The sequence below is a fragment of the Girardinichthys multiradiatus genome, chromosome 15 (assembly GCF_021462225.1).
Source record: "Girardinichthys multiradiatus isolate DD_20200921_A chromosome 15, DD_fGirMul_XY1, whole genome shotgun sequence".
Lineage (NCBI taxonomy): Eukaryota > Metazoa > Chordata > Actinopteri > Cyprinodontiformes > Goodeidae > Girardinichthys > Girardinichthys multiradiatus.
Genome location: NC_061808.1, coordinates 1,122,501 through 1,147,012, shown reverse-complemented (window position 1 = coordinate 1,147,012; position 24,512 = coordinate 1,122,501). Strand labels below are relative to the sequence as shown.

At 44.6% G+C, this 24,512-nt stretch overlaps 2 protein-coding genes across 8 annotated transcripts in view; one reads left to right on the top strand and one right to left on the bottom strand.

The window, feature by feature from the left end:
- Positions 1-4,373: 4,373 nt before the first annotated feature.
- Positions 4,374-11,598, top strand: ndufaf7 (NADH:ubiquinone oxidoreductase complex assembly factor 7). 7 transcript variants are annotated; one of them, XM_047387596.1, is made up of 11 exons: positions 4,645-4,730; positions 5,950-6,055; positions 6,171-6,331; positions 6,909-6,989; positions 7,288-7,398; positions 7,576-7,789; positions 7,879-7,937; positions 8,275-8,388; positions 8,549-8,692; positions 8,969-9,142; positions 9,655-11,598. In XM_047387596.1, the coding sequence occupies exons 3-11, from the start codon at positions 6,242-6,244 to the stop codon at positions 9,871-9,873; spliced, it is 1,206 nt and encodes a 401-aa protein (XP_047243552.1). In that variant the 5' UTR covers positions 4,645-4,730; positions 5,950-6,055; positions 6,171-6,241; the 3' UTR covers positions 9,874-11,598. The 7 variants fall into 7 exon arrangements, with proteins under 7 accessions (XP_047243551.1, XP_047243550.1, XP_047243553.1 ...); XM_047387595.1 differs by lacking the exon at positions 5,950-6,055 and having other exon boundaries at positions 4,374-4,715; XM_047387594.1 differs by lacking the exon at positions 5,950-6,055 and having other exon boundaries at positions 4,374-4,730.
- LOC124881795 (serine/threonine-protein kinase D3-like) overlaps positions 10,597-24,512 on the bottom strand; it is a 43,012-nt gene continuing 29,096 nt past the window's right edge. Inside the window, exons 11-19 of the mRNA XM_047387591.1 lie at positions 21,562-21,832; positions 17,570-17,622; positions 17,412-17,484; positions 17,221-17,327; positions 16,979-17,140; positions 15,525-15,623; positions 15,173-15,440; positions 14,096-14,181; positions 10,597-11,927 (exon numbers count right to left, since the gene is read on the bottom strand). Coding sequence (XP_047243547.1) covers positions 11,754-11,927; positions 14,096-14,181; positions 15,173-15,440; positions 15,525-15,623; positions 16,979-17,140; positions 17,221-17,327; positions 17,412-17,484; positions 17,570-17,622; positions 21,562-21,832 — 1,293 coding nt within the window. The 3' untranslated portion in view covers positions 10,597-11,753. The remainder of the gene's footprint in view (positions 11,928-14,095; positions 14,182-15,172; positions 15,441-15,524; positions 15,624-16,978; positions 17,141-17,220; positions 17,328-17,411; positions 17,485-17,569; positions 17,623-21,561; positions 21,833-24,512) is intronic.

The window sequence follows — 24,512 nt, the reverse complement described above, 5'->3', positions numbered from 1 at the left end:
GGTTGTTGGTGCCAGACAGGCTGGTCTGAGTATTTCAGAAACTGATGATCTACTGGGATTTTAACGCTCTACCATCTCTAGGGTTTACAGAGAATGGTCCGAAAAATAGAAAATATCCAGTGAGCAGCAGTTCTGTGGGCATGAAAATGCCTTGTTGATGCCAGAGGTCAGAGGAGAATGGCCAGACTGGTTGGAGCTAATAGAAAGGCAACAGTAACTCAAATAACCACTCGTTACAACCAAGGCATGCAGAAGAGCATCTCTGAACACACAACATGTTGAACCTTGAGGTGGATGGGCTACAGCAGCAGATGACCACACCGGGTGCCACTCCTGTCAGCTAAGAACAGGAAACTGAGGCTACAATTGACGCAGGCTCACCAAAATTGGACAATAGAAGATTAGAAAAATGTTGCCTGGTCTGATGAGTCTCGATTTCTGCTGCAACATTCGGATGGTCAGGTCAGAATTTGGTATCAACATCATGAAAGCATGGATCCATCCTGTCTTGTATCAACGGTTCAGGCTGGTGGTGGTGGTGTAATGGTGTGGGGGATATTTTCTTGGCCCACTTTGGGCCCCTTGGTACCAATTGAGCATCGTTTCAACGCCACAGCCTACTTGAGTATTGTTGCTGACCATGTCCATCCCTTTATGACCACAGTGGACCCATCTTCTGATGGTTACTTCCAGCAGGATAACGCGCCATGTCATAAAGCATGAATCATCTCAGACTGGTTTCTTGAACATGACAATGAGTTCACTGGACTCAAATGGTCTCCAGTCACCAGATCTCAGTCCAATAGATCACCTTTGGGATGTGGTGGAACGGGAGATTCTCATCATGGATGCAGCCGACAAATCTGCAGCATCTGTGATGCTATCATGTCAATATGGACCAAACTCTCTGAGGAATGTTTCCAGTACCTTGTTGAATCTATGCCACCAAGGATTAAGGCAGTTCTGAAGGCAAAAGGGGGTCCAACCCGGTACTAGCAAGGTGTACCTAATAAAGTGGCTGTTGTGTGTGTGTGTATATATATACACTGCTGAAAACAATAAAGGGAACACTTAAATAACATCCTAGATCTGAATGAATGAAATATTCTCATTGAATACTTTGTTCTGTATAAAGTTAAATGTTCTGACAACAAAATCAGACAAAAATCATTAATGAAAATCAAATTTATTAACCAATGGAGGCCTGGATTTGGAGTCACAGACAAAATTAAAGTGGAAAAACACACTAGAGGCTGATCCAACTTTGATGTAATGTCCTTAAAACAAGTCAAAATGAGGCTCAGTATTGTGTGTGACCTCCACGTGTCTGTATGACCTCCCTACAACGCCTGGTCATGCTCCTGATGAGACGGCAGATGGTCTCCTGAGGGTTCTCCTCCCAGACCTGGACTAAAGCATCCACCAACTCCTGGACAGTCTGTGGTGCAACGTGACATTGGTGGATGGAGCGAGACATGATGTTCCAGATGTGCTTAATCGGATTCAGGTCTGGAGAACGGGCGGGCCAGTCCATAGCTTCAATGTCTTCATCTTGCAGGAACTGCTGACACACTCCAGCCACATGAGGTCTAGCATTGTCCTGCATTAGGAGGAACCCAGGGCCAACTGCACCAGCATATGGTCTCACAAGGGGTCTGAGGATCTCATCTTGGTACCTAATGGCAGTCAGGCTACCTCTGGCGAGCACATGGAGAAAGAAATGCCACCCCATACCATTACTGACCCACTGCCAAACCGGTCATGCTGAAGGATGTTGCAGGCAGCAGATCTCTCTCCACGGTGTCTCCAGACTCTGTCACGTCTGTCACATATAGATTGGTTTGATGAACATGAAAGTGAAGTTAAGTTGAACATCTCCCATGGCCTGCACAGTCACCAGATCTAAATATTATTGAGCTACTTTGGGGTGTTTTGGAGGAGCGAGTGAGGAAACGTTTTCCTCCACCAGTATCACGTAGTGACCTGGCCACTATCCTGCAAGAAAGATGGCTTAAAATCCCTCTGACCACTGTGCAGGACTTGTATATGTCATTCCCAAGATGAATTGATGCTGTATTGGCCGCAAAAGGAGGCCCTACACCATACTAATAAATTATTGTGGTCTAAAACCAGGTGTTTCAGTTTCATTGTCCAACCCCTGTATATACAGGTCCTTCTCAAAATATTAGCATATTGTGATAAAGTTCATTATTTTCCATAATGTAATGATGAAAATTTAACATTCATATATTTTAGATTCATTGCACACTAACTGAAATATTTCAGGTCTTTTATTGTCTTAATACGGATGATTTTGGCATACAGCTCATGAAAACCCAAAATTCCTATCTCACAAAATTAGCATATCATTAAAAGGGTCTCTAAACGAGCTATGAACCTAATCATCTGAATCAACGAGTTAACTCTAAACACCTGCAAAAGATTCCTGAGGCCTTTAAAACTCCCAGCCTGGTTCATCACTCAAAACCCCAATCATGGTAAGACTGCCGACCTGACTGCTGTCCAGAAGGCCACTATTGACACCCTCAAGCAAGAGGGTAAGACACAGAAAGACATTTCTGAACGAATAGGCTGTTCCCAGAGTGCTGTATCAAGGCACCTCAGTGGGAAGTCTGTGGGAAGGAAAAAGTGTGGCAGAAAACGCTGCACAACGAGAAGAGGTGACCGGACCCTGAGGAAGATTGTGGAGAAGGGCCGATTCCAGACCTTGGGGGACCTGCGGAAGCAGTGGACTGAGTCTGGAGTAGAAACATCCAGAGCCACCGTGCACAGGCGTGTGCAGGAAATGGGCTACAGGTGCCGCATTCCCCAGGTCAAGCCACTTTTGAACCAGAAACAGCAGCAGAAGCGCCTGACCTGGGCTACAGAGAAGCAGCACTGGACTGTTGCTCAGTGGTCCAAAGTACTTTTTTCGGATGAAAGCAAATTCTGCATGTCATTCGGAAATCAAGGTGCCAGAGTCTGGAGGAAGACTGGGGAGAAGGAAATGCCAAAATGCCAGAAGTCCAGTGTCAAGTACCCACAGTCAGTGATGGTCTGGGGTGCCGTGTCAGCTGCTGGTGTTGGTCCACTGTGTTTTATCAAGGGCAGGGTCAATGCAGCTAGCTATCAGGAGATTTTGGAGCACTTCATGCTTCCATCTGCTGAAAATCTTTATGGAGATGAAGATTTCATTTTTCAGCATGACCTGGCACCTGCTCACAGTGCCAAAACCACTGGTAAATGGTTTACTGACCATGGTATCACTGTGCTCAATTGGCCTGCCAACTCTCCTGACCTGAACCCCATAGAGAATCTGTGGGATATTGTGAAGAGAACGTTGAGAGACTCAAGACCCAACACTCTGGATGAGCTAAAGGCCGCTATCGAAGCATCCTGGGCCTCCATAAGACCTCATCAGTGCCACAGGCTGATTGCCTCCATGCCACGCCGCATTGAAGCAGTCATTTCTGCAAAAGGATTCCCGACCAAGTATTGAGTGCATAACTGTACATGATTATTTGAAGGTTGATGTTTTTTGTATTAAAAACACTTTTCTTTTATTGGTCGGATGAAATATGCTAATTTTGTGAGATAGGAATTTTGGGTTTTCATGAGCTGTATGCCAAAATCATCCGTATTAAGACAATAAAAGACCTGAAATATTTCAGTTAGTGTGCAATGAATCTAAAATATATGAATGTTAAATTTTCATCATGACATTATGGAAAATAATGAACTTTATCACAATATGCTAATATTTTGAGAAGGACCTGTAGTATCTGCACTCAGTACTTTGTAAGGACTCGATGAACAACTGCATCAATGCAGCATGGTATGGAGGACATCAGCCTGTAACTATGAAGTGGAGTCAGTGTCTGTCCATGATACAGTTATGGTTCTGGAAGCTCTGACTCCAACTGCAGTCTGCGACTCTGCCCCAAACTCTTGATTGAACTTTGCTTCACAATCCGCTTGATGCTGCGGTTATCTTTGCTGTGTGTGCAGAATTTTCTACCACACGTTTTCCTTCCACTCAACTTTCCATTTATAATCTTGGATACAGCACTCTGTGAACAGCCAGCTTCTTTAGCAATGACCTTAAGCTGTTTTTACTTTTTAATTTATTGTTGCTGAGAAAATATATGTATCAGTGAAAATCAAGAAAATCAAAACTATTTATTAATAGTGGATTTTTAAAATGTTATCTGCAAATCTGTGACATATAACTGGAAAGAGTTTTTTTTCATCATTACATTATGGAAAATAATGAACTTTATCACAATATGCTAATATTTTAAGAAGGACCTGTTTATGCTGTGAAAAGTATAATGGAATTCTTCCTCCGTACCAGATGGTGGCGCTGTCACCCTTTCACCAGCGGAGCAGAATAGCCCCTGCTAGCTTTAGCCTTATGAGCTTCAGGAGGACTCGGTAGTTTCCTAAAGAGCTTTAGCCTTACAGGCAGGTTTTTAACGACCTGACTGAGAGCTGCAGTTTTTACTCTGAGCTCAGTTTAACGCTGACGGCGATCCGATGCTAAACAGGTTTAACACCGCTGAGGTTTAACGACGTTTTCTGAGAACGGCTGCAGGAACTGACGCACACAGGCGGGATGAGGATGAAGGTCTGTCAGCAGCTGCTCAGCAGAGCCTTCAGTCACCGCGTTAACTCATATGCTGTCCGTAGGACTACCTCGGATATACCTGCTACAGGTAGCCCTAAAGCAGGTAGGAACCACCCACACACACCTACGCACCTCACCTGCTGCAGATAGAAACACCTCAGACCCATCTGGAGGAGCTAAAGCTGCTCAGATCCACAGGTGTACCTGCTGCAGACAGGGACTGAAACAACACACCTGTAAGAGCAAGCAGCTGGCTGGCAGCCCCTCAGAGACACCTACAACAGGTAAACCAGGCAGGAACACACTTCAGGCTCACTACAGAGAGCATCCCAGAGCACCTGGCGGGTAAATGGATCTATTTCAGATCCAGTTTAGGTCCAGTTCATCTTAATTCTGAATCGTCAAATCTTAGAAGGTCCATCAACCTTCAACTGAGAGTCTCCAGGACTCTGCACATTTACCTCCACGTCAGCAAAAGCTGGTGTTCCAGAATGATGGCAGGATAAAGCAGAAGATAAGATGGATCAGAGCTTTGTCTGCAGGACGTTCTGGATTTCCTGCTCCGCACGCATTCTGGTCCTCATCTAAGGTTGCTGCTGCTCCTTCACATCAAAAGGAGTTAGCTAAGGTGTTTCCTCTAATGAGGATGACTATGAACTCCACCATTTGTAGGTTTTCCTGTCCCATCCTGCTGACGAAGGACTTCAGGACCTGGAACTTTCTAAAGGAACCAGACAGAGGTTTCCTTCCACTCATGTTCATCAATCTCATGTTAAATGAACACTTTTCTTGATTTATTTGATCCGATGGAATGATTTTTATATTTGATCTAATACACAGTATCCACCGTGGATAAATCATACCTGGAAACCAACCGGTTTAAATGAACTCTACAAGAATGCACCGATGTGAAAATTTGGCCTGATATTAATATTGCTGTTATAGTCGATAACCAATATTTACAGATATTATATATATATCTCCTTACCCCCCTTTGAACGCCGTGAAAAAAATGACCACCTCTCACATACTCATCCTGCTGAGCAGAACTTCTAAATATCAGCCAGATTGATGGCGGAAGCTCGTTGAAGTTGTAATCCGGCTGTAATTAGATGTTTAAACCTGTTTGGGTCAGAAAGAATCCACAGTAAATTCAGTTTTGTACTTCTGGGTGGATTGATGGATCTAAAGCAGGAATGTTCCTGTGAAGATCTAAATTCAGCTAATGATTGATTATAAAACATGCAGATCTTCTTAAGAAGTTTGTGTTTTGACATAATTTGCTGTTTTCCTCGTCTTTCCTGCTGGGCTTCCACATTCAGGATTGCCTTTTAAAGCTTCTCCGAACACTTCAGAACATGGTGCAGTCAGTTCCTTTCAGCAGGTCTCCAGCTCTGATTAACTAACGTAATGCAGAGCTGGTTTCAGGTGTGTGTGTGTGTGTGTGTGTGTGTGTTGTTTCGTTATGCATGGAAATCAGAGCACAATCCCAGGAAAACCTCAACATTCCCGACCACACTAACATCATGTCTGTGTTTGACAGGAAGATGGAGCTCAGCTCAGTCCGCATCCTTCTGCTGCTCATCAGCAGAGGACAGGAAAGCCCAACCCTCCATGCTCAAACACCTGAGCTCCAAGATCAGATCCACAGGTCCTGTTTCTGTGTCCGAGTACATGAAGGAGGTTCTGACCAACCCGGTGACCGTACGTCTGTGTGTTTGTGGGAAAGATGAGTTCATCCGGCTCAGCTCCTCCTAGGAGAGACTCACTAACTGATGATGATGTTTGATCTGGTCCGCCCTGCTCTTTGGGGAAAACAAGAATCTGTGTTGGTTCTGAAACCTTTTCAACGTGGCACATTTATTCCTAACCTAACTGGATGCAGGTGAAATATTCCAGAAACAGGGATTAAAGCCGCTGATCTGAAGTCTGTTTTCCTCTGAGAACATTTTAATTGTAATCATATGAAACAAAGTAGAAAACATCCAATAATACTCAGCTACTGTCAATACACTCCTGATCCGTCTTTTCCAGTCTGGTCTGGTTCTGATCCAGACCTTCCTGTAATTCTAATCTCAGGGTCTGTTCAGTCTCAGTCCAGGTATTGGTTTGTGTCTGACAGGGTATTATCTATCAGAGGTTGTTGGTGGAGTTCTGTTTGGATCATTTGAGTCCAAACAAGCTTAGCTTATGCAGTGATTCAGCCGACCGCCTGCAGGTGGCAGTATTTCCGTGTTTTGGACCCTTTCAGCTCAGTGAGTTGGTTCCTGTTCTCCTACAGGGTTACTATGTGAGGAAGAACATGCTGGGAGCTGATGGAGACTTCATCACGTCTCCGGAGATCAGCCAGGTGTTTGGGGAGGTGAGTCCATTATTTCTGTCTTGATATCTGGTTTGTGTTTGGGTCAGAATTCATTGGATTCCAGTACCAAAGTCCGAGTCCTTAGAGCTGATTTTTGCCAGCTGATTTTCTCCTCTGCACAGTTTGGGGTTCTGGAGATGGTTTGGTTTTAAGTGACCCTTAAAGAGTTGCAGTATCTAAACCAGAACCAGAATTCTCCATAAATTCTCCTATTTGTGTTGGAGCATTTTCTTGGACTGAACCTTTCCTGGAAGCTGAAGAGAACCTTTTTGGTTCTGATCTGTGTGTGCTCCTTCAGCTGCTCGGCGTTTGGATCGTCAGTGAGTGGATGGGAGCGGGTCGGCCCGAACAACTGCAGCTAGTTGAGCTGGGACCTGGAAGGGGTTCCCTGGCTGCTGACATCCTGAGAGTAAGACCTAGGCTCTGTTTATGAGCTACTCTGATCAGAACCATGATGTTTGTTCTGGATGTTTTTCTTTAGTTCGGAGCCTGTTTGGCTCTAAATAGATTGGATTTGACATGGTTCTGTTATCCCACGTACCACACGTCTGCTGGGCCATCCCTCATTCACTGTTTCTCTCTCCAGGTGTTCAGCCAGCTGCAGTCTGTTGTGGGCGGAGCCTCAGTGTCCGTCCACCTGGTGGAGGTAAGTCCGGCTCTGAGTCGGCTCCAGGCGGAGACCCTGACAGGAAAGCGAAACATGGAGGCTAGCAGTGAGGACGACCCAGTTTACAGGCACGGTGAAACTGCTGCCAGGGTCTCGGTGTCCTGGTACCGCCTTTTGGAGGACGTCCCTGCAGGTAGGCAGCCGCAGGAAGCCGGGTCGGGTCAAGACTAATTTTAATTGTAAAACAAAGAAACTATTGCCAGACGTTATCTATGTTTCCAGCTTTCAGCATCTTTGTTGCTCATGAGTTCTTTGACGCTCTGCCCATCCACAAATTCCAGGTGAGACTTCCTCCCAACCTCCTGGAAGAAAGTATTCCTGCTCCTTGTCTCCTTCAGGTCTTCTCTCTGACCACATCTCACCTGTGCAATCCTAAACTGTCTCACTCAGAACTGTCTCACCTGTCTGGTCTTTACTGGTGTTTCCTGTTTGAACTGTCTCCCTTGTCTCACCCTAACCCGTCTCACCTTCAGCTATATTATTCTCTCCTGTCTGACTCCCACCCGTCTAAAGCTCACCTGTCTTATTCTCAACGGTCTCACCCTCACTTGACCAATCCTAAGCAGGCTTACATCTCCCTCCAGTCTCATATGTCTCACTCTCACGTCTGTCTGCCAGCGAACAGAGAAAGGTTGGAGGGAGGTTCTGGTGGACATTGAGCCTGCAGATCCAGACCGGCTGCGGTTTGTGGTGGCTCCGACTCCGACTCTTGCCTCGTCCACGCTCGTCCAGGTGTGTACCTGAGCAGCTTGTCACATGACTCACCTGGAGGTGTTTCTCCTGGTGAACAAAACGGTTTTAGACCAGTGGGTTTATTATGTTGACTGAGTGGTGTTTCCACGGAGTGGAGACCTGCATTAACACCTGAGTGTGTGTGTGTGTGTGTTCTCAGGCTGATGAAAGGCGGGATCATGTGGAGGTGTGTGCAGAAGGCGGAGTCATCGTCCAGCAGCTGGCTCGGCGAATCGAGGAGGAGGGTGGGGCAGCACTGATTGCTGATTACGGCCACGACGGGACCGGGACAGACACGCTCCGGGTACGATGCAACTGCTTTTCTAGTTTTCAGAATCTGGATCAGAAACCTGTAGACAGGACTCTGTCCTTCAGATGGTCCCGGAGTCCAGAGGTTGGATTAAAAGCTGAATGATTTTAGTAGATTCAGAATCTTCATATCTCTGCTGGATGGAGAAACCAGATGCAGAGGAAGCTGCTGTCTCGGACTGAAATAGGTCCAGTTTACCTTCTAACGCTGAACTCCTCACAGGCTCTCGATCAGTTTTTAACCTTCTGACACAGTCCGTTTGTCCATCAGGGATTTAAGGGTCACCAGCTCCATGATGTCCTATCGACTCCCGGCTCTGCCGACCTCACTGCCGACGTGGATTTCAGCTTCCTGCGGAGGATGGCTGGAGGGGGCGTGGCCTGTTTGGGACCTGTGACTCAGAGCATGTTCCTGAAGAACATGGGCATCGACGTGCGCATGCAGGTGGGTCACCTATCAGATCTTCCTGATCTATCTGGGTCAATCCTGCAGGGAGGTGAAAACGCTGCAGCTGCGGGAGGTTTTGGGAAAGGATTTATGGATTTACTTGGATGATATTCTGGATTTTTTCTGCTGATATTCTAGAGACATTCAGTTGATATTTGGTAGATAGCTATAGGGATCAAACATCTAGTGTAATGTGGTGGAAAGATCTGACCCGCTCCTAGAAGCTTCTGAACCAGAACCAGCAGATGGGTTTAAATCTCCACGTGAACCTTTCTGCTCCTGATTCTTCATGAGGAAGCTTCTAGCTGTGTCCATCTGCTGCCTGAACATCTGAGCAGAGCTGTCAGCAGCTTTACACCAGGAAGAATCGTTGGAGGGCATTCAGAGCTGTGAAACCTCTAGAACCTGGAAATCATCTCCAAACATCCTGTTGCTGCCAGTGTGATGTTGGAACACCTGTGCGTGGAGAGTTCAGATGGTTTACATGTTCCTGCTGTGGTTCTTTGCAGGTTCTCTTGAGGAACTGCAGCGACCCGTCCACCAGGAAGCAGCTCATCAGCAGCTACGACATGCTGACCAACCCCTCCAAGATGGGGGAGCGTTTCCATTTCTTCAGCCTGCTGCACCCCAGCCGCCTTGGTGTCCCCAAGAAACCACAGGGTCTGAAGTTGGAGAAGAAGAGCCCGGCGCCGCTACCCGTGGCCGGGTTCACCGAGCTCGGCTTCTGAGCAGTACCGAAGATGAGTCGTTCCTCAGCATGTCGGAGGAGTCCAGGGAAAACTGGACGATTCGGAACAGAAATGGAGTCAGACTAGGTTATGGGTCTGAACAAACTTTAAAACAGGAAATTGTGGACAAGGTTTTGTATGGAAGGATGAAAATCCTGCTCCTGGAGTCATTCTGAGCAAACTGGAGTTACTGGAATGAACTGGGAGGCTGCTTCAGGTGTGAGACTCCTGCAGATGATGAGATGGTGGTTGAAACCTTCAGTGACATCATGCATGTTGGTTACTCTACATCAGAACCGGACCTAATAAACATCAGGACAGGATGATTAAAAAACCTTCTTGTCAGAACAAGCTGTGGTTGGTAGTAATGGGTCAGCAGTTCTGAACATGCAGGACGAAGAGTCTGTTCCATCTGGAGGATGGAACATACATGCAGCATATAATGTGAGAGTTTCTGCATGATGTGTAAGGGTTTGATATTCTTCCAGTCCTGCTCCTCTGGGCTCAACTTTCCTGCATGCTGAAGATGTTTTCCAGCTCCATCACACCTGATTTAAACTTCTGGGTCATTACTGGACTTCTGTGGAACCTGCTAACCTGCAGGAGGGGGTGGATCAGTCCAATGCATCAGGTGTGATGGAACATGAAATCCTCTAAAAGCTGCAGGAGAAAGAGGGCTCTGAGGAGCAGGGCTGCAGACATGAAGATTGCATTCACACAAACCAGTGTTCCCAGTTCAGCTTTAATTTATACCATCCAGAACAGGAGAGAAGATTTTCTGCTACAAAAATATAAAAATTCTCAGGTTGAAGTCAGATTTCAGTTTAGAGTCAGAAAGAGGAAGCAGCAGCTTGATTCTCAGCTCGCCTTCATCAGCAGATCAGATTAAAAGTCTTCAGGAAAATATTGTCTCTGAGATGATCTCACAGCAGATCCAGCAAACATCTAACATCACTCACAGCTTGGTTAAAAGGACAAAAATCCTTTAATAACAATAAAACTGCTGCAGCTGCGTTCTTTAAACGAGCATTCGGGGGGGGGGGGGGGTTAGCGCCATCTAGAGGCAGATTTAAAGAAACAGTGATGAGATTATTGCAATTCAAACCAATCTGGCTGTGTGGACTTCCAAGACCTGGATCTCCTGCCGGGATTTAGCTCCAGATGGAGATCTGAGCTGAGATCAGGAAGAAGCAGAGTTTAACTCATCTGTAGGCGTCAGGTCAGGAACTTTAACTTGTCTTAAATCTCCTGAAATCCTGACTTGTTTCTGTAGTTTCCATTTAAAGGTTAATCGGTTCAGTGACCTTTTTAGCATCAGCCATCAGTTTTAAACCCATAAAAACAGTTTCTATTCAGGGCTCAGCAGCTGCTGCAGCTTTCTTCTTATTTCAAATCATTTTCTTTTGGATCTGATGTAAAACTGGTTCCCCTGCTGTTGAAACAAAATTCCTGGGATTAGGAAAACATCGCCAGATTAATCAGAACTTCAGGAAATTAATCAGCAGAGTGGGGCCTCTGGGTCCTGATTATGGATTATTAATATTAGATGAAGCTGTGAATGTCATTAGTGGTTCACTTTCTGAGAATAAAACCGGAGATAAATTTAATTCTGGGTGGGACACTTTCACCTTGTTTCCATACTGAGGATTGTAACCTGAAGAGGGCGCTGATGAGTTCTTCTTTAATGTCAGCTCTATTAAATAAAAGAACAAAGCCACCCTGATATTTCTGCACACTAATGAATCTGTTATTATTATTTAGCTACTTTTCAGAACTCAGCTCTCAGGTTTTCGTTATGGCTTTGTAAGATGTTCTCTGGACCAGGATGACCCCTCAGCATCACCCGTCCCCATCCTGCATCGTCATGGTAACGGCCTCCTCTAGGGGTCCTCGTCCATGTCGTCCAGGTTGGGCGACATGATGAAGTGGTTGGGGTAGTGCAGCCCTCGCTCATCGGCGTACTCCTCCCACCGCACGTCGTCGCTCTCATGGGTGATGTAGCGCTCGCCTCGACGTGTCTCAAACTCCCTGAGGTCCAGCCAGGTCCGGTAGTCCTGCAGGACCATGACAAAAACACAAGATGAGTTCCATGTGCAGCGGGAAGAACCTTCATTTACTGACTTTATTCGCACTGCTGTAATTTATTAGCAAGAACAGCAGTTTATTCCTTTCAGAGTAAAACTGGTCCCACCAGAACCAGGATAGTCCAACACTGGCATTTCCTGAAAACTAAACTTTTTCCTACATTTTTCATGACCTCAATCCCACAAAAAGAACCGCTTTCCTTCCAAATACTTTCAAAATCTTAACGAAGCTTCTAGATGAATCCTAACAACCCATCATCTCACCCACATAGTTTCCTGTTGTGTGTTTAGCTAAAGAAGTCTTGTCTGAATGTCTTCAATATGTTCTCATATAGAAATGATCTTATTTTACTCATTTAGAAATCATGAAATGTAATCCATAATTTGTTACCTTTTAAAAATTGTTTAATGGGTTAAACTCTGAAATCTAAAGCTGCTTCTAGAGTGGGGAGAATGATTAGATGTTGGAAACCCTGAATATGAAACATTTTCAGGTTGAAGATGGTTTTCTTCACAAAGATAGTTTACAGTCCTGGTCTCTACTTTAAGGAATCTGTTCTGCCTCTGATTGGTTGATCAACACCTTGTGACGACTCCTCCCCTGGAGGCCTCAGGTTTCTGGGGCAGCAGGGTTCAGAGACTCGAGCAGAACCTGCAGAAGCCCAGCCCAGTCGAGTCAGAACAAAGCCTTTATTTTTTAACCATGTTTTTCCTTTATCTCAAACCTCCTCGTCATCACTCAGCAACCAACTCTGTTCCAAATCCAAAATGAGGAACTGCCTGTCATATCCAACAACATGGACCAGAACCGACAGCCTTCCAGTCTGAACGACCATCCAGCCAGAATAACAGTTGTTCTGCTGAGGTGGACGCAGCATAACAATGAGAAGTCAGCCTCTCCTCTCTGCTTTAGATGTTGGATGGAATCGTTTCATGGAAAGGTTCTTGACCTTCCACCTTGCAGAGTAAGGCTGGCAGTAGAACCTACAGTAAAATAGTTTAACATATCGGGTCAACCGCTTCAGAGGCAATATTTGAGCTTTAATTACAACCTGCTGCTCTATTTTCTGTAGTATGAAAACAGCATAATCAGAGCTGAGTCATTCCAACGCTTTTTAAAGATAATTTAACGTGTTGGGACCACAGCCATGGATTGCAACATGAAAACTCCGGTACCATCTTTTCAGGAACTTTCAAAATAAATTGCATTTAACCTACTTCCAACATTTGGAAGCGGACTTCCCATGATGCCACTGGTCGCATAAAACCCCCACCTTTCCAATGGTCTGATCTCTTCCACACCGGTGATCATCAGGACAGGAGGGACACAGCGCACTAATGTCTCTTTGCTGGCAAACAGACATAAACTCTTCAAACTGGATCCAAGTACGGATGAATTACTGTGTGTACCCTGTATTCATTCATAAAAAGGGGAAATTAAGGTACAAGTATTGCTTGACGTTCTCTCTGAGGCCTGCAGAAGCAAACGGTGTTCCAGAGAGTTTCCCTGCAGAGACACGGTCTTTATGAAGCCGAGTGGAGCAGTTTTCCCGGTCTGAGAGGAGGATGTCGTCCGGACAACTCCTCAGCATGTGCTTTTAAAGTTAAGACAAACTGTATTTAAAGGATGATTTTAAACATAAGATTGATCATAATGCGCGTCTATTGAATAAAGAGTTTGTTGATTGAAATATGTTTGACTTTGAGTTGACTTATTTTTATTAATAAATTCTTGTATTTTAATAAATTGTGTGAATTTATTCCATATATGTGCAGAGTTTATGCTGTTCAATAATGTCAGAGCTCGTCTCACACCTTTCTATTTTGTTCTAATACCATCGCCTTACTGGGCTGGTATTAACAGGACAACCCTTAACAGACCCAAATATTATTTAATAAAATATTAATATTAAATATTAAATAATATTCTCAGATTCATAATCACAACACATGAAAATAACTAAAGGCCGTTGGGTAAAATAAAGTCCAGATGTTTTAACAGACAGAACTTTAAACCAGTACAACCAGGAACAGAAACAGGAAGGTTAGATTGGGAACCCATGCAGAGATTCTGCTGCAGGTCCAATCAGGACAGAAGGAAACGATTTAAATGTTGAGTGAACCCAGCGACCCGTTACCTGCAGCCAGGGGTGGCTGAGCGACTTGTCCACGCTGAAACGCTTCCTCATCTTCACCTGCAGCAGGTTGTTGATCAGGTCTTTAGCTGTTGGAGACAACATTGCAGAGTTGTCTTAGGAACAATAATATGATTCTAGAAATGGGTTCAATATTAGTTTTATGGATGTTTTGCTGTATGTGAAACTTTATTTAGGTTAAAAATCCCATTATGACACCGTTAACAGAACCACATGTTCCTATTGGACTTCCTGTTCATGTTGGAATATTCTGACCACACTGGGATTCAGCTGAAAGCAGAGACAACCCCTGTCCTGTTTGGACCTCCACAGCTCAGCCATCCTCTTGATCAGAACCATCATTCAAAGTTTAACTGGGTCACAGGAAGTTGGACTTTTCCAGACCCAGTTATCGTTCTGATCCCTTGTCCAGTTTTTTCACAATCACAGTTTGAGGATTTTTTTCAGATTTTCCCACAGAATTCTCAGCTTGGAGTGTGATAATGGTTCTGATCCATTGAAATACTGTCTCCTTCCAGCCAGTGTGTCTCCCACTACTGTAGGATCTACAGTTTCTGACCAATCAGAGAGCAGAGAGACACGCCCACACTCTCATTCACTCCCAGTAGATTTTAGCTCAGAAAGGTTCTGGAGAAACTGGACCTGGAGGTTCTGTTTAACCTGTTGGATTTTCTACAGAAAACACCAGAAGGTTCTGATGCTCAATCAGTTTGTTCTTTGGTTTTCTCAGAATGACTGTTTGTTTGAGGTTTAAATTCTTGTCTCTGGTTCTGACATTGCTCAGCAGCTCCTTCCTCCTTATATTAGTCCATCAGCTCAGACCCAGATTCCCAACAGGAGAACCAGATGAAGGGTTGGACTTTAGGGAAGTAGCTCCATTGGTGAATTCCTGAAATATTTCTGAAATGTTCTAGATTCTCTTATCTTCTTCGTAAGTAGAGCAAATGTTTCAGATCATTTCTAAACTACCATGAAGCAATAAACAGGGCAGGGGATCAAACCATCAACCTTCTGACTGGATGGTGACCGTGAATCAGATGAGTCCAAGTCATCTCATACCATCTTCTGAGATCTCCTTCCAGGGGTTGGGTGGGTACATGAAGGCAGCGTTCTGGATTTGGTCGTTGATGTCCTCGTCCTCGTTGAAGGGGAACGTTCCGCTCAGACTGACGTAGACGATCACGCCCACGGACCACATGTCCAGAGACCGGTTGTACCCTTTACTGCGGAGAACCTCCGGGGCCAGGTAGGCCGGTGTGCCGACCACCGAGCGGCGGAATGACTTCTCCCCGATGATGCGAGCAAAGCCAAAGTCACAGAGCTTCACCTGGTGACCAAGAGGAAGTATGTTAACGCTGGTTCTACTGAGTTCTGAGGCATCAAACATTCAAAGCAGCAGCTTGGTTCTGACCTGAGGAAAAGGTTCAGCTGAGGCCAGCAGAACATTCTCAGGCTTTAGGTCACAGTGGACAATATTCTTGAAGTGAAGATGCCTGAGAGCCACCAGGATCTGTGGAAACAACCAGGACACAGAACATCAGGTTCGGTTCAGTGTTTGGCTGAGACATCAACAGAACCGAACATCGGGTTCAAGTTTGTCTTCCTGATGAACAACTATGTACCGTTAAGCCCAGAATTATTCATACCCCTGCCAGATCTTTTATTGAGACCAACGTGCTTCTTCTGACTGCAGGTAATGTTAATGGTTGGAGCGGCCCAGCCAGAGAATCCGTGGAGGGAGCTAAAGATTAGGGTGATGGTAAGGAGGTCTTACAGCCTCAAAGACATGGAGCTCATCACCACAGATAATTCTCTGCCTACCAGAGAGCAGCTCTTCTAACAGCTGCTCGGCTGTTAGAGGAGGGTTCATTTCTGTGGTGCCAATAAAGATTTTTCCTTCTGGTATTAAAAAGGTAGAAAAGAGTCAGTTTTTTATTAAAATGCAATTTAAAAACAGAGTTTGTTTTTAATAACTGATCCTCCTTTTCAAAAGTTTTGTCGTCTTTGTCTCATTTCCTGTCAGAAACAAACTTCCTTCACATCCAAATCTGCCGGGGGTATGAATAATTATGGGCTTTACTGCACACCTGTCTCAGATGTTCCATCTTCACCTGTTCAGTAAGGATGAATTCAGAACATCTCAACCATCTACCAGTATGGAGTCGATGGTGATCTCTGGTCGCTGCACATCATTCGGACCTTTTAACAACATTTAACTAATGTTGGTTCCAGTAAAGTCAAGCTGAAATTCCTGTTTCCTGATCTAGAACCTGCCGTTCTAGATGCACTTCATTCTGCATCACATGTCCTCTAGACCAGCTGTTCCAAAGCACCAGTTTAAGAACCAGCTGATCTAGAACACCTGTTTCAGAACCCAGAATAGTAAGTCTCTGGTTCTGGTCTCTTGTTAAAACCAGCTCTACACATTTTCCCTCAAACAGTTGTAACGACTTTAAACGTTCCTGGGTCTGAGTTCCAGATGTTTGGAAATGGAGGTCTGTAGACGGAGTTAGAACCAACCCAGTTCTCACAATCTGAGGACTGGTTTGTTTATAACCCGAAACCATCCATCCACTATCTTCCTCTCGTCAGGGATTGTTCTACAGAAGTAACGGGTTGAGGAGAGGAACCCAGATGTTTCTCTACACAGTGACACTCCCCACTGCTTCTTCTAGCCTGAGCTGTTACTGGGCCAGTCCCTCCAGGGGATTCTGGGACCGTTCTCCCAGTCGGACGTCCTCAGAGGAACAAGTTCAGGTTTCATCCAACAGGCAGATGTTTTCATGAACTGATCTGAAGTTCCTGAGACCTTCAGTGGTTGGTGGGTTTCCTCCTTCTGACATTGTTCCTGCAGCTTCCACTGACCTGTGTCACAAGAAACTTGGTGAGGCGTTCAGGCAGTTTGCTCTTCTCACTGGATAAAATCATCTCCAGCATGTCGCCATGAAGCTTCTCCATGACCACAAACACCTGCTCAGGTGTCTCAAACATGCAGTCCAGATTAACGATGCCTGGGTGGTGGAGGTTCTGTGGGAAACGGGAAGAGGACCGGACCTTCATCAGCAACAGTTTGCAAAAAATCATCCATAATGATGGAGAAGTCGTACCTGGAGGATGGCCACCTCGTTCCTCAGCTGGCTCTCCTGCTTGGTGGGAAACCTCATTTTATCAATGATTTTGATTGCCACGTCTCGGCCAGTCTTCCTGTGTTTCCCTGCAGAACACGGGAAGAATCGGATCAGTTTCTGGAACATTTATCAGAAGTTATAGCTGACTGGAAACTTCAGAAATGTCTCACCTCCATAAACGATCCCAAACTGGCCTGATCCAAGAACCTCATCAGCAAAGATCTGATACACTGAGCTGATGTCCTAAACAAAGTTTGAACTGGGTCAGAACCTGCCCCTGTGCATCAGAACCTCAGAGAATAATAACAATGAATGCAGGATAACTCACCACGTTCTCCTGGATCTGGGAGTTGGACACAGATATACTGATGGCGAGTTCCTCTGAGAAAACACAACAGAGAAAGATGAAGTCCGACTCAGTAGAACCTGTACCCACCGTCAGGGTTTGTCTGTTCAGCACCAAGCTGTGGGTTTTTATTGTGATATCCCTGACAGTTTTCCAGTCAGGGTGAAAGTTTCCAGCTGGAATTAGTTTCCACAGTTTACAAGAATAAAAGCCTGCACTTCCTGTCACTTCCTGTGGGTTTTCAGATTAACGTTAATTCAGGCTGACACCAGAGCGCTCCGGGCTGCCTGCTGTAGAGGAAGTCGATGAGCTGATATTGATTTCAATCTGCTGCTGTGATGGGATCAATACGTGCACGCAAATGGAGTCGTGCACTCATATTCAGGCCGGCGGTTATATCATCCTGCTGCGTTTATGTAATCTGATACCGGGTCAGAACCTCCGTGATGCAGACTAAAATGTTCTGGACCAGAACCACGTTCTGACAGCATGAAGCCAAATATCAGGAGGACATGACTCTGGGTTCAGCATCAGTTCTTAAGTCAAACATGTTCTCCTAGTTATTATTGATAAATGTGGTCCAAAACACATTCTGATTAGATCTAAATCCACCTTAATCTGGGCTAATCCCAACATAAATCATCTTCAAAGCACTTTAAAATGGATGGTTCTGGGTTTAAAGTTGTCCAGTCTTATTTGGACGGTTTAAGCCCAGATCATTATGTTCTAAATCTAAATTCATCTTAAATGGCTGTAGATCAGACCTGCTGTTTATGTAGCTTCACCCACTTTAATCTGGTTCTTATCCAAATTCTGAGTTAGTTTAAAATTATTGTACTGGGATCTAAATCCAGTTCACCTCATATGAACCCATCTTTAAACTTAAGACTGGTCTAAACCAATAAACTACTCCATCATGGCCACAACTTTGCATAATCTATACTAAACAGTTTTACTTACAGCCTAAAGTACTCCAACCTCCCTTCAATAAACTAAAATGGCCTAAGTCTGGCGTAAAAAGACCTAAATCTCGTCTAAACCATTCTACACTCAGGCCAGTCTGGTTTAATTCCATCTAAAAAGGCCTAAATTTAGTCTAAGCCTAGTTCCTGTTCAAAGATTCACAAACCTGGTGTAAAGTGTCCTAAATCTAGTCAGAAACCTGCGTTAAATTAATCTCAAGACACCTCCAGCTGTCCTCCCTAACCTTCAAAACCTCAACCAACGGCTGGTTGAAGAGCTAAGTCTTTCTCAAGGACGTACCGCCTGCAGAAACAATCAAGTGCTATGATTCGTTGCATCGACTCTGGAAGGCAAAAGAGTCTCCTGACTCCCAGAAATCTGATCCAAGTATGTCCACCATGTTTATTCCAGAAGGGAACACTGAAGACCAAGTTAGGAGAGATGGCGATTGGCAGATGCTTGTGGATTTGGTCCATAACTAGCAGGTCTACCACAAAGGGTAGTCAACAACCTGAATCTGACCTGGTTCTGATAGTTAAGCCCACAGTTCCCTGGATGGCCACCAGGCAGCCTTAGAGGCCTTGGAAATAAAATACTGTGATTCTGTAACTTTACCACAGAGAGGACAGTGACAGAGAGGATGGAGATCAAAGATCTACCCAGTGGAAGTTGGATATCTGGTTTTACTACATTATTTGCTGTAGGGCTGGCGAGAGACACTGGCATCTGTGGACAAGCCTGACCATCAAAGAAATCCCAAGGTTGGAGAAGTGGAGCAGCCATTGGTTGTAGGAACCACATCCAACCTCAATGATGAGGCTGGATTTGGTTCCTTGGTTCCTCAAGTCTAACAGGCATTCAACCAGGTGAAACCTGGCTCAGGAGATGGTCCTGGATGCAGTCTGTAAAAGCCTTGTTTAGCCTTGAACTAAATGTAGTCTAACCCACAACATATCCACTCTAGACTGGCCTACATTTAGTTTAAAGGGCCCTTAATCCAGTTGGACTTAAAGCCAGAGGTGTTGATGGTGTTAACCATCTTTGATTCTGCTGATGTCAGATATGGATCAGTTACTGAACTCAGGGATGATGTTTCAGAGGAAACCAGCAGCAGGTCAAACCATCCTGTCTGCTTTCTGAAGTTTATGCAGTTCAACTTTCAGAGTTTACTGATTATAAATCATTTTTTATTATGAAAGTCTGTTTTTCTAATCATATGGAGGCAGAATCCTCCTGCTTCTGGAGCACACTGCCGTGGTGTGCTGCAGGATTTATGAAAGCAGTATAATGTATGCAGTGAGGTGGCCTGCTGTTACATCATCAGTGCATTAACTTATTGCTGTTTATAGCATCACTAATGAAAGCTCTGATCCTTTTACAGCAACACTTAAAGCCACCAGGTGGAGGGAGGCTTTTATTGGATGAGCTCAGACAGAAACACAGAAACGGAGCAGAAAATCCCCTGAAAGCCCTCTGATCAGGTTAAACTGACTGAAACAATATTCATTAGATGTTTACAGACCAACAAGCAGGAGAAACAGACCGCTGTGAGGAACATCTGCTTCCAACAGGAAACTAGAACCTCAGCAGGTTTTAAAGTACTCACAAGGAATTTAATTAGAAAAACTTTTTACTTCAGAGACCTTTTTAGAACATTTCACTTTATGCTCTAAATGCTGAGTTTCTAATGTCACATAACATTCACGCATCAATAGATATATGTACTGATTCAGATCACATGACAATTTCACCATTTATTTTTTATGCTGTTGTTGTTTGGGCTGAACCCAGTCTTACATATTTAAATGCAGTATAAACCAAAATGCACTTTAAAATGGTTTAAATCCAGGATAAACTGACTTGAATCTAGTTTAATGTGGTCCATATTCCTCTTAACATGCCCTAAACCAGTTCAGCTTGGTCTAATCCAGTTTATCCAGTTCTAAATTCACTTTAACTTGATCTGGTCACAGTCTAAACTGGCCCAAATCCAGTTAAAGATTCTCTAAATCCAGATTCACTTGGTCTAGATTCAGTCTAACCTGTTCTGAATCCAGTTTAACCTGGTCTACAGCCAGTCTATACTGTTCTAAATCCGGTTTAAATTGGTCACAGGGGTGTCCAAAGTCGGTCCTCAGGTGTCCTGTATGTTTTAGATGTTGCCCTGCAGGATTAAGATCCAGTCTAAACTGTTCTCAAATCCTGTTAAAGGTGCTCTAAATCCAGTTTAAAATGGTTTACATACAGGACAAACTGACCTGACTCTATATTATATTCATATTCATCTTAAAGCAGCTCAATTTGGACTAAATCCAGTCTAACAGGATCTGAATCCATTTTAACTTGGTCTTTAATCACTCTAACCTGGTCTAAACTCATTTTTACCCTGTCTTACTCTGGCCAAAATCCAGTTAAGAGTGCTCTAAATCCAGATTAACTTGGTCTAGATTCAGTCTCCCCTGGTCTGAATCCAGTTTAATTTGGTCTAGAGCCAGTCTAAACTAGCCTGACTGCTGTTTAGCTGATTTTAAATCTAGTTTAATTTGGTCTGAACCCAGATTAACATGCTCTAAATCTGTTTTCCCTCGATCTAAATCTGGTTGAACTTTTTAAAAACCAGTACTGGAATAACAGCTTTTAGCTCTACTGTTTAGAGGTGTTCCTGAGTTTCGTTCCGATCACCATTTCCTGAAAATCTGAAACTGTAACGAGTACAGGACATTCCTAATCCGGACCCGTTTCCTCCCACATGGCCCAGTTTAACCTGGTCTAAATCCAGTTTAGACTGCTCTAAGTCCTGTCATAATGTAATGGATTATCTAAACTTCCTGAGCTTCAATTTGATGGTCTCTTTCTGTAAATATGAAACTGTTCCAGGTCAAGACAGTCCTGGTCCTGATCCATTTCCTCCGAGATGACCAAATTTAAACCAGAGTTATAACAGAGCCTGGATTGGACCATTTTTAAACACTGGACAAAAACAGCCAGATGTCTGGTTCTAAAGAACTCACTGTGGTCCTTGCTCGGCCCCGCCCTGACACTGGCCTTGGGGGTGACCGGCATCAGTGCCTGTCGGATGGCCTTCTCCCAGCTTCGACCCACGACCCGGCCCACGCCAGACGCTGCCAAGACCGGGTTGTGGTGCGGGCCACCAAAATCCTCCCCGACGTAGTAGACCATGGTGGCAGTGATGACCTCGAAACAGTGGGGGTTGCTGCCCTGAGGAAGGCTGCCGAAGTCCTGCGCCGCCTCCACCTGCAGGATCTCGGACAGCGGGATCTCCTGCCAGGGAGAGGAAGAGTTCATGTGAGACAGAATCCAAAATGTTCTCCGAACATCTTAAAAGAGGAGCTGGAATTCATCCCTTTATCTTAACACCTCCCTCTTTCCTCTCAGATTAAACATTTACAGAGCAACGTTCTGCTCGCCAGGGTTCTGCAACCCTCCAAATGTTTGTTCTGTTGCCAGTTTCACCTCCTCTTGGCCCTCAGCACCTCCTCATCCTTTGATGAAAAGGTGGAGGGCCGTGGTGCAATCAGCAGGGAGGAGGCCAGAGTCCCCCCTCCATCAGTCTGCGCCGCCCTCCGCTTCAAAGGCCTGTTTGTGCTGCGCTTTGAGCTGAAGGTCAGCAGGTCGTCAGATGAAAGGAGGTGGAGGACGAGGAAGGAAGCTGCAGGGACGGAGGTCAGTCATCACACATGAAGGAAACTTTAAATCAGGAAGAAAACTCGTCTGATTTACTGATGGCATGAAAAACTAAAACCTGGTAAATCCTGTTTGTCTGCAGCGCCTTGCAGACACATCTTCATCCTGACTAGATTCATCAGTGGGACCCTTTGTGAGGTTCCTTGAGACGACATTGTTGTAAATAAGCGCCGTTTAACTAAATAATGTGAACTGAAACTTTCTGTGTAGTTATGCTCCTATAGGCTTAGGCTGCTGGAGGACATAATGAACACTTTTACCCTCTTCGCTACATTCTCACACTACTCTCCAATTCTGCATTATTTGCTGTTATTTCAGCTTTTAACTTTGTTCTCTCTTTTCTCTTCCTAGAAGCTACACCTGGCCTGCCTCTGTGTCTACCTGTGACATCTTTCTGGAGAGGGGAATCGTCCGAGCTTCTGCTGACAACAACTTAATGCTCACCCTCTACAGATGATCCACATGGCCCTGTCTTTTAGTGTTTAACCCTTTCTCTCTCCTAGACATGGCTACTGACTGAGCTTCTACTGTAACTAACTCTATGTTCTCTCTTTCAGACTCTAACCTTGAAAACTGGATCAGAGTTTATCTGTTCTTTCTTTCTAGATGAAACGACTAAAGGAGCTACATCCATTAACATTTACTTTTCCTTCCCATAGAAAGTACTCCTGGATCAGTGCTTCTTTGTTCTCTTTGTGTCTCTGCTCTGTTCTCTCAAACCCCCAGTTGGTCGTGGCAGATGGCCGCTCATACTGAGCCTGGTTCTGGTTCTGCTGGAGGTTTCTTCCTGTTAAAAGGTAGTTTTTCCTCTCCACTGTCGCTACATGCATGCTCAGTATGAGGGATTGCTGCAAAGTCAACACCAGTGACTGTCCACTGTCCCTACATGCTCATCCAGGAGGAGTGAATGCTGCAAGTCACTGACTGGATGCAATCTGCTGGGTTTCCTTAGATAGAAAAACTTTTTATCCAATTTGAATAAATAACTGAATCTGACTGAACTGTTCAATGGTTACGATTAATTAGAATGTATGAACCTGACTGTTGTGAAGAACCTTGAGACAACATGTGTTGTGAATTGATACTATAGAAATAAACTGAATTGAATTGAATCTGCTGCTGAAAATAATCCCTGACAAACTCAGATTATTTCTGAATAAAAGTTGAAGAACCGACCTGAGACTGAAACAGTCCTGCAGCACCTTCAAGCAGAAACAGGAGAACTTAACTTTCTGAGAACATGAAGAAATGCCAGCCAAAGTTTTCACCCTGAACTTTTCCAAATTTTACATCCATTGATGTTCCATCTGTCCAACCTCAATGAATTTTATTGGGACTGTGACAGACCAAAGAAACATGCAGAACTTTGAGGAGAAACGAATGGTTCATGTTCCAGCTGTGTGGGAGCAGTCTAACTGCAGCTGTTTTGGTTCTGGCTTCAGAGGTTCTTCAGATAACACGAGAGAACAACCGGCATTATGAAGACCAAGGAACACAGCAGACAGGTCAGGGAGAAAGTTGTGGAGAATTTTAAAGCAGGGTTAGGTTCTACAACAACATCCCAAAATTTTAATATCTCCCAAAACTCTGTTCAATCCATTATCTGAACATGGAGAGAGGATCGACCAACTACAGACCTACAAGGACATGGAGGTCCACCTAAATAAAGCCCACAAGCCATGTCGGAGACACAGCAAGCATTGTTCTCTGCTCAGATTAGACCAGAACTGAACATTTTGACCTCCATCCAATGTGTGGAGGAAAATTAACAGTGCACATCACCCTGATCACACCATCTCCACAGTGACACATGGTGGTGGTAGCATCATGCTGTGGGGCAGGGAAGCTGGCCTTAGTTGATGGGAAGATGGATGGAGCTAAATCTAGAACAATCCTGGAAGAAAACCTGTTAAGAGGCTGCAGAAGACCTGAGACTGAGGTGGAGGTTCAGCTTCCAGCAGGAGAACCAGCCTGAACATACAGTCAGAGATACAATGAATGGTTTAGATCAAAGCAGATTCATGTGTTAGAATGGCCTAGTCAAAGCCCAAACCTAAAATACAACTGAGAATTAGTGGCAAGACTTGAAAACTGATGCTCACAGATGTTCTCCATCCAACCTGACTGAGCTTGACCTGTTTTACAAAGAAGAATGAGCAGAACTGTCGATCTGAAGATGTTTAGATGGATCTTCAGGTGGTTGTACAGAGTTTTGACTCAGAGGGGTTGAATATAAATGCACACCACAGATTTTTAT

Bases quoted from the DNA above. Each gene is read 5' to 3' on its own strand.
- ndufaf7 (XM_047387593.1), top strand. From the start codon at position 6,038: ATGCAGAGCTGGTTTCAGGTGTGTGTGTGTGTGTGTGTGTGTGTGTTG. The intron at 6,332-6,908 runs GTACGTCTGTGT...GTTCTCCTACAG, and splicing joins TTCTGACCAACCCGGTGACC to GGTTACTATGTGAGGAAGAA. The intron at 7,938-8,274 runs GTGAGACTTCCT...TCTGTCTGCCAG, and splicing joins TGCCCATCCACAAATTCCAG to CGAACAGAGAAAGGTTGGAG.